Below are 10,419 nucleotides of genomic sequence, written 5' to 3' on the forward strand. Positions count from 1 at the left end.
TAGAAGAGGGAGTAGAATATTGAGTTCAGGTCTGCCAGAGTATCTACATTGATATCTGAGAACAAGCGGCCAGTTAATCTCACATGGAATTATTTGGAGCAGGATTTTAGTGAGCATATGGCCATTGGAATGTTATCCACACAAAGGGAGTGGGTTCAGATCTCATATGGGCGCTCTTGGGACTTTGGGACAGGATAAGAAGTTGACTGGAGTGTGGCTAGAAGGGTGGATTTTTAAGTATATGATAAGTAGTGGAGAAATCGAAACTCTGGATATTTATCGGTTTAATAAATTGCTCTGACTTGGATAAGAAAATGTGTTTGTTAATTGAAAAGAAAGAGGTTAAGGAAGTTTGAATGCACTACCTCCGGTTCCGTCTGCCATCTTAATTAGCGGCTGTTCCCATTTGTTCTGTAGTTTGGGAACGGGTAATTACCAGACTCGATGTGCTTGAGGTCCTCGACAAGAATCTCATAGTGCCTTTTAACTTCCTCAGCAGATTTTCCACCCACAGCCCTGGCAATGTTTTGCCAGCGGTCCGGGGTATCCTTATCATAGACTGCTAGAGCCTTCTCAAATTGTTTGTTCTGTTTTGGCGTCCAGGAGGAACTGGAGCTGTTCGAAGAAGAAGACAGGGAATTTGATGCCATTGTGATACCAATATTTCAACAAAAAACAGTTGGTAAATTTGTCTTCAGGAGAATGAATCCGAAGTCTGGCTTTAAACAAGAAGATAGTAGAACGTAAGTGAAACAAAAGATGGCAAGAAACAAGTAAAAGAAAGGGCAAAAGGACGATGTAAAGCAGACAACGAAGATAACTAGAAGCTAAGGGATTGACGGTATGGTGCATGTTTTCCTTATAGCTCCTTATAAATAGGAAGAAAAGTGGTGGGGTTCTGCCAGTTGGGGAATATATCTTTTGAAAGGACAGTATACGGAGTGACTCTTCAGTGTTAAATACCACACATGAAGTGGAGCATATGAATGAAGGAGGCGAATCAGTATTTTTGGACATTCGTCTGTTGTCATTGTCATTATAAATTTCCTCTTGAAATATGTTTTTATCATGCTAATTGAACGCCACATGGAGTACTTCATCAGTCTCGTTGATGGAACTTTTCAGCCTTGTTAAGGAAATTGGTTCAAGAGGATGACTTAGTGATCTAACTTACCACCTGTGTCTAAATACTCATCCGTTGTGTGAGAAAATGAACGCAGGGCCTTATTAGCTCATTCTGGAGAAAAAGTCAGGCTAACCAGTCCTTGAATCTAAAGCTTGGTCAGTATTATCAATAGAAACATGGAGTTGCCACATTAAATTTCGTAGTACAGTTTTCTCGACGGTAAAACCAAGTGTTTGCTCTTCTTCTCTTACTAATCAGTGTTCAGATTTTTAGATGAGCGTTACTTCAAATGAAGATTTCACAAATTCATATTGTGAGTTTGATGACTGTGAGTGGAATATCGTACGACTGCAGACAGAAAAGAAGAAGAATGCGTATCTCATCATTTCACATCCCAGAGATTTTGGGGTAAAAAGTTGTAGATTCTCTGACCGGTCTCTCTGAACACATAAGTTTCTTGGAAATCTTTGAGTTTGAATTATGACAATTATAAGTCTTTATTTCTGGTAGGGACAACTTAAAGCATCATTTGTCAAGTAGGAACCTAAATGGATATTTATCACTACTTCGTAAAAATTTTGAACTAGAAGTCTGTTAAACCCCATATTTTTCTGAAAAAATTAAAGCAAGAATGTTGAACCAAGAGAATTGATCTCCGAGCCAAAGAATGCACACAAGAGCTGATACAGTTTTCTGCTGTTTTTCATCAAAATTCATGATATATGTCATATGAAGCAGGGAGACAGGCCACAATAATCTGTGCTAACCATCTTTAAGTTCTTATTTGGAAGCATTCAGTTATAAAATGCTTGGTCCAGAAAGCATAAGTCCAAGATCAGCTACGTCAGCTCAATACTAGTATATGCTCATTATATTTGTACGAATCGTACAATACATGTGAAAGATCTTGCATCTGATGGTTCACGTTGGTTCAATTGTCGTAATATGGCCATTTGCTATTATTCCTTCAACTGGATGTCATTTCTTATTGAAAATTCTGTGGTTGCTAGGAATATTTGCTTCATTCTTCAAGTTGATGTACCCCGTATCTTGGCTAATCCAGGTACATCGTTTGCTTGTTGAGTAAAGTAACTTTTACGCGCTAACCCTTTTCTAGTGGCAATGGCTTTTGGTCAGTTCTTTATTGCTGGGATTCCATAGACAGTGAAAATAACTTTTCTCAAGTACTTATGATAAAGATCTCAAATTGTGAACCGGGAGACTGTTGGAGTGTGGAGCCTAACGCAACATTATACTTTCTTTTGTGGAGCTGGATCCAACTCTTTATAGAAGCAATTTTTTTTAGCATAAACTTCATTGACTTGGAGCAATTATGATTTTGCGATATTCTATAGTGCCCCTAGTTATATATACTTGATGGCTGACCATTTATTCTAATTGTACGAATATCCTACCCTAATAAGAGAAACTTGAGCTTCCATGAACATAGAAGCAATCATCCGAACCACTTCTAATTGTGCGTTCTTGTGTTTGATTTTCCTCTTTGCTTTTCCACATGTTTACATGGAAGTATTAGAAATGTGTTCATTGAGCCTGAATTTAAACGAGCCCGTGTAACGCAGAGTCTTTAGGTTTGAGGGAAGAATTAGGCCGGACTATGGTCAGCATGCACTCATTTGTTGACAGAGACTCAGGAAAAACATATGATTCTGCTCTTGTGGTGGTCCCTTAAAGTTGCATGAATCTTCTGATAGCTGGAACTTTTATCATGTCACATATTCCTGTGCAAGAGGGCATAACACATAGACCTTTTTGACAAGTGCATCATACATAATCATTTCTATTCGATGCGTTCAAGTACGTCTAAGATCTAACACCTAATCTCTTGCAGCTAAACGCTATTTCTGTCTCGTTTGCACTCCACATACGTCCGTTAACCACGGACACTCTATTACCACCTGATCAAAGAAGACGCCAAACGAATGTGCTTCTTTTGATAATGTGCTTGGTTGAGGAATATCCAAGGAAAAAGCACTAGTGGCCGAGACTAGTTCTGGGCCGGGCGGGAGGCGTAGAAACTAAGTAGAGTGAAGGATACATGCAAGATTTGGTTCCTGGAGATAAGCAGATAGAAGTACTGTGGGAACCTAATGATCAGATTGAAAGCTGTTTTTGTGTAGCAGAGAAAGAGAAGGGGGGGTGAAGGTGATAGCTGGTTTGTGGTTTGAATCACTCAAATGAGATATGATAACATATTTTCTGAGAAAGGTGGGAAAAAAGTTGTTTGGAATTTACTCTCACCACCTGACACCACAGAATAATACATTTCAAACATGCTTACTACTTTGCCTTTTCTCCCTATGTCTTTTTCTGTTTGGTTCAAATCTTCTTTTTCACTGTACTGATTCATCTTGTATTTTATGTCGTATATACACGTTACGTGCATAAAATCTTTCTTTAAAAGATACAGTCTGTATCAATCGTATATGTCTCACATTGGGTTAAATCTATATTACCCTGCTGTAAAGTTCGAAATAGGCACAAAAACTCTCCGAATTTGGGGGCACCTTAATATTTTGAAGAAGAAGGGTCTAGTCCGCATAATTTGTGATTGATTTTTATATTATCTTGTAGGTAATGTCTATTCCGCTTTCATTTTATATGGGCTATAAGGGTTTAAATATTCAATTAACACTTAATTTTATATGGGCCATAAAGTGTTTAAATATGCTAGCTGAACCTTTGAGCTTTTATAATTAGTAAAGGAGAACAAAATAGATTCAAAAATGAAAATCAGTCGTAAATTGTACGATTAAAAATACAACAAGACATTCTTTTTCTTTTTCTTTTTTCTAAATAAAACTTGGGAAGTTAAATAAATTAATTATTTTATCAATTGAAAGATATTCTTTTTAAGCACAAAAAATTAATATACCAGTGCCAAAATCGCCACTTCGTGTTTTCTTAATAATAATATAGATGTTAAGGTGTCTTCTAGACATTTTCTTTAGTTTAAAAAGCGATTTTTGTGCCTATTTCGACTTTTTTAGGGATAGCTTGAAATTAATGAACGTGGCATATATATGTTAAATGGAATGCGTGGTGTAAGACGAATTAAAATAAAATATCTGATTTGAGTTTTTTTTTTTTTCTTTCTTTGTTGGTGTTTTAATATTTGCAATATCATTTGCCAAAAAAGCAAGTCAACATCTTTAAAAGAGACACAAACATCGTAATGTGCAAAAATTGAACAAGTGTTTTAACTTTTGAAGATGAAAGACATGCCATTTCTTGTGGGCTTAATTCATCTTTAATACATTAAACAACACGAACAAAAGGGATGTTTTGATGAACTTATTCCAAATATTTTATAAGTTTCTGTAGGTGTTTTAAAAGTTTAAAAACATTAAATTTTATTTTAAAAATAAATTTTTTATCTGCAATAATAATAATTTGACATTGTAATAATGACGAGAAAAAAAGACGTCTGTTTGGGGCTGCAAAGAAAAATACCAACTATATGAAGGATAAAAGTGAATACTAATAAAATAACAAGGGTGTTTTGGTCTTTTTAAATATTAAAATTAAATAACGTAAATGATTTTATAGAAAAGATGGGTTAGACTTGTTTTGTTTAAGAACTTAAAATATCCCAAATATTTTATTTTCTTATTTTATACATTCTTTAAAAAAATAAAATAAAAAATTAATATATACTGATAGATGTGGTGGGTGTTTGATATTATGTTGGAAGAGGTTTTGGATTTTATTTATTTATTTATTTTTTTGGTATTGAAAGAAAGCTTTATTTTCCAAGCATTTCATGTCAAATCAATCCAAACACAAAAATATGATTAGAAAATAAATTAAATTACTCGATCGTCTCGAATTTGATTCGATTAGTGCAAAAATAAAAAAATATATTTAAAAGGGTCAAATTACTCGAATTCGATTTATATTTGATTCAATAAAAACTTGTTTCAGCTCAATTAGATTAATATTCAAACTAAATTTAAATGAAAATTTTCAAGCTCGATAATAATTCATATAAATTAGAAATAATGATGTGTTCAACTTGAATCATTTACAATTCTAGACAAAACCAAACATATGGTTTAATACCCATGAACCCTTTGATTTTAATTAAAAAAATTGTAGTTTTAGTCCTATGACTTGTGATTTGGTATTTTTCATCATACATGAATTGAATTTTTGCAATTCAGTCCTAAAATTTTATCAATTTTAGTCTTTTTAGGATAATTTTTCTAGAAAATTGCATGTTGCTTGCAAATGATCAAATTAAATTATAATTTTAATGTTGTAACTTAAGGAGGGTTGACGCTTTTGACCCTGTACGTTTGATTTACAGGATTAAAATTACAATTTAAATTACATACAATTTTTCAATCAAAATAATTAAATGCCAAGATTATAAAATTAAATTACGAAAACTAATCAGTGCAGAAAATATCACCTCTGAAATTATATGACTAAAAGTATCCACCAACTTATGACTAATTTAAATTTATGGATTCAAAGTTGGGAGTTTGTCTCTTTTTCTGGGCCCATAGTTGAAATATTTGGGCCAATAACACCGATTCACTATCCAGTTCAAGAATTTACTTTCTATAGCCCAATAACCAGGCCCAGAAGACTGTTAATGACAACAAGTTTGGGCTTTGTTGCATTTTATTTATTTATTTATTATTATTTTAATTCGCGAATTACACTCTTCAGAAAGCACCATCCTCCGATAAACTACTCTTCTTATACTGTCCCACAAAGATCAGTTTTTGATGATTAGTCGATCGATAATTCAATGTATTAAATGATGTAATCAATCGTTGTTATTATTAAAAAAACAAAAGAACGATTAATAATATCATTACATAACTCGACAGAACGAATAATTCTAAATAAAAAAAAAAAAAAACTCTTTAAAAAACGCTAATAAAAATGTTCAAATTTATAAATATGGTGGTAGAAAAATCCAAAATTTTGTAATTGAAAATTTTTTCATGATCTGAGCAAAATATTATTTATCAGCTGATGACAAGACTGTCTTAGCCGCAATAAATTGGTTGTCAAGGTCATAATCTTACAAAAATCACATCATTCCCTGCTCCAAACACTCCTGCTTTCCACTTTGTGATTGCTCCAAATCATGTCTGAAAAATTAATCACACACTGCACTGAATTGATTTATCTCACTTTGTTTTTTTCCTTTTTAAAATACAAAATCACTAGAAAAAGTGGTCAAAGATTGTCAAGATTTGATAATTTGAGGGGTAAAATTATTTATGTGTTTATGAAATTAGGTCTAATTATATAAATATTTTTTTATTTTTTTAAAATTATTAATACATTTTTTAAAGGGTGTAGATGTTTACTTTAGGGCTGTATTTGTAAAATTTTATCCTTGAATCAGGAGTATACTTATAATGATAATTATAATTTTTTTGAACTATGTATTTATAATTTTTTAAAAAATAAAAATATTTACATAATTAAACATAATTTTAAGAAACATTGATCTAATTTACCTTAATTTCTATTAATGGGACCTAATTGAAGTGATAGAAAGCAAAATTTGCAGCTAATTTTGGAGTGAAAGTTTAATAGTTTCATTCAGTAAAATCACACGCGATCTGTTTATAAAAATTATTCATATTTTTTATATAATCAAACATTTATCCATCACAAACGCCAACATTATGTACAGAAAATCATCCTATTTTTTTGAAAAATTACACGCACACCCCAAAAAACGTCATTATCACACAAATTATTCCTATTTTTTAACTGTCATGAATGATTTATATAATTACGCAAAAACATAGTGATTTGTGTAACCAAACTAGACGATAATACCCGCGGCCAATACTCTAAAATTCCCCTCCTATAAATAAATACCCTAAATCATGAATATTATTTTTTTTAAATTTATGTTTTCTGATTATTCTTTTAACCTTTATAAATCTTATTTTTGAGGTTTAATTATGATGTGGGAACCATAGTGAAATGACCCGACGCTCACACAAACGAAAAAATTATGATATGTCTGACTTGCTTTGACTCGCCCGATGGGTTTACTAATTTTTCAGTCATTCGATCTGTTATCAATCTATGGTGTACAACATTCCACGTCATATATATTAATGTGATCGATTCAAGTGGACCAAAGTTATAAAAACCCCAATGCTCCTTAATTTACTAGGTACATTCAATTGATTGTATTTATTACACGACTATCATACTGATAAATCGATCCATCGAACTTAAATATCAAAGTATGTTCCGATCATGATGAGTGAGTGAAACGACAAACACATTCAATGTACCTATGAATGGGAACAACAAAGCAAAGCTCATCAAAGTGGTATTAATGCGGATTTGGAGAGATGAGTTTGAATATTACTAGCAAAGTTTGGTGCCAAATGTGAATGGTTGAAAATTGTGGGATAAAAAATTGTGAAATAGCTTTGCGACCAACACGGCAGTGCCCACAGTCGTCTACTTATGACAACGATCCCGTGACGTTGTCGTGTGGTTGGAAATTATTGTAATAGTTGATCAGTATTTTTACTTACCATGAAATTAACCTTAAAAATGTGAAATGTGTGTAAAACTTGAAAAAAAAAAAAAAAAAAACAAGAATGCACAAAATTCATGTGGTGCATTTACATCTGAGGCACTGACTCGGAGATCATAATGTTGAAAGGATGAGAAAACGGCTGCAGATTAGGGCCTACCAATACCATCCCTGCAAGATACCTTGTAGATTCATCCCCCCTTGGGATGTAAGAGAAGAGGCAGAAATAAGTTGGTTTTTCCAGTTGTTTCTGCTCAGTGCTCACCATCTCTCTTTCATTCATTTTTCTTACCAACTTACAATCTTAAATTCAATAAGTATCCCATATTTAGCTGTTTGAACCAATAATTTACAACACTATCTATATATACATCTGTCATCCTCACATTGCTACAGAATTTCCAGCCCTCTATGCCAACTATAAAAGGTAAATTATAACGGATTTTCTTGAGATTTGTCATAATTATAAATACTCTTCTTGTTTGAATATAAAAACTAGATACTTTTTAGAATTAACGACTATCTAATAAATTAATACCTCTTTACAATGGGTTGTTACGAAGGGGTAGTTGTTATACTATCCTTAGTTTTGAGAGGTATTTGTAATTTTTCAAACAACGAGTTGGTATTTGTAATTACGACAAACTTCGTGAGAGTTATTTACCCAAATATAAATAAAACGTGTTATAACTGATTAGAAAATAATTTAGATAGGACGGTAATGAAAATGGTGACTTCTCGAAAACAAAGTTTAGTAAACTATTTTTGAAGATAAATAAAAATTTTAATATATTTTTTTGCAACGATGAGAAATTATGAATATGGATAATCGTAATAAGATGAAACTTTTCTACGTAAACTAAGAGTAAGGCGACGACATCTACACAACAATTTGAAAAAAAAGAAAATTAATTGTGAAAAAATACTGTAATATTTCAGAGTTCGTAATAAATAAAATTAAATGAAAAATCATTACGCGCAAAACAATTCCTCTGAACTTTCCAGTCGTGTAAAGAGAATACAAATTTAATTACATATTAAATTACAAATATATATATATATATATTATTTTTTATCTCATTTCTACCTAAATAATTAATTAATTATTCAATGATTATGATCAAATCATCCAATTATAAAGATCTTAAAATATATCTCACTTTTGATGCTTTCCCCAAAGATCACAATCAAATGAGCATAATTAAGACCTAAACTTGAAACAAAAAAAGACAAGTGGTGGGGTGGGGGGGACCAAATATATGGCTTAGTCATGAAAACAATCAAAAGGAAAATCAACATGCTAGTGGTTGCATTTGGCCAAAACAATGTGTAGTGGGGTTGGACAAACTTGATGTGATCAACTGTTAGGTCTGTAGTATCATCTCTTCTTCATCAATCAACCAAACACATCCTTTCTTCCATTTTGCTCTTCAATGGAGTTGCAGTGATCAACTCATTTTTTAATTAGTAGATATAATTCAAATCAAATATTTCACGATTATAATAAAATTCAGCGACATTTAATACCAACAACTTATTGATCTTGTGTACATTTTGAATTATAAAAAGATATTTGGCCAAAACAATGTGTAGTGGGGTTGGACAAACTTGATGTGATCAACTGTTAGGTCTGTAGTATCATCTCTTCTTCATCAATCAACCAAACACATCCTTTCTTCCATTTTGCTCTTCAATGGAGTTGCAGTGATCAACTCATTTTTTAATTAGTAGATATAATTCAAATCAAATATTTCACGATTATAATAAAATTCAGCGACATTTAATACCAACAACTTATTGATCTTGTGTACATTTTGAATTATAAAAAGATCTTCGATTTGGATATGCATTGTGCCTCGAACGAATCTAATCTCCTCTCCACTCCGATCCAACGATCTTCATCCGTTAGGAGAAGACAACTCAACTAGTTTTCTCTTCAATGTCCACACTCTGAATTTTTGGAGTCTTTTCACTGATCTACTCAAATTTTATTTTCCTTTCACTAAAAAAATGTATCAGATGATGCATTTTTTCAAGTCAAGGTGTCCAATATCTTATGATAGAATCATACAGACTTGCATCCTAATTCAAACTCTTTTGTTTCCTCTATTACTTTATCAGTCGATGAGTCGGTGAACTCAGTCACCATCCATCTCATTAACAGACTACAAGATTGATCCAACCACATTCTTATCTATAAATATGGATAAATAACCAATTAAAAAAAAAAAAAAACAAAGGGGGGGGGGGAGCCCATCTGAAGGTGAAGAAGACTTGTTTCAAATCTCATTCTTCTGCCTCCTATGGGCCCATACATGGTCTATCTGTTACTCACAATTTAATGGGGGTATATTTAGGTATACATATATATATATACTACACACACATTAGTGGGGATATATAATCGTTGCTATTGGTATATAATAAATAATTTTTTTTTATTTTTTAAAATATATTATATATAAAAATAAAAAATTAATTGGACTATTAAATTAGTGTAAAATTTGAAAAATTAAATAACTCTGATAATTTTGAAAATACAAAAAAAAATAGTGCAAAAATACGAAAACCGTCATTTTATATCTATAATACCTTTTTTTTAAATAATATTCATATAAATATATGTATATATATAATATTCCCCAAATAATTCTTGTTTATTATTATTATTATTTTTGGGGCATGATAATATGAAAAATTGTTTTAGGGGGAGATGGTGGGACCTCAAAATCCAAGCATC

At 31.9% G+C, this 10,419-nt stretch overlaps 1 protein-coding gene across 1 annotated transcript in view; it reads right to left on the reverse strand.

Moving 5' to 3' along the window:
* LOC105178001 (protein RADIALIS-like 3) overlaps positions 1-830 on the reverse strand; it is a 1,333-nt gene extending 503 nt beyond the window's left edge. The window contains exon 1 of the mRNA XM_011101328.2: positions 366-830. Coding sequence (XP_011099630.1) covers positions 390-650 — 261 coding nt within the window. The 5' untranslated portion in view covers positions 651-830 and the 3' untranslated portion in view covers positions 366-389. The remainder of the gene's footprint in view (positions 1-365) is intronic.

This window comes from Sesamum indicum, linkage group LG15 (genome assembly GCF_000512975.1).
Source record: "Sesamum indicum cultivar Zhongzhi No. 13 linkage group LG15, S_indicum_v1.0, whole genome shotgun sequence".
NCBI lineage: Eukaryota > Viridiplantae > Streptophyta > Magnoliopsida > Lamiales > Pedaliaceae > Sesamum > Sesamum indicum.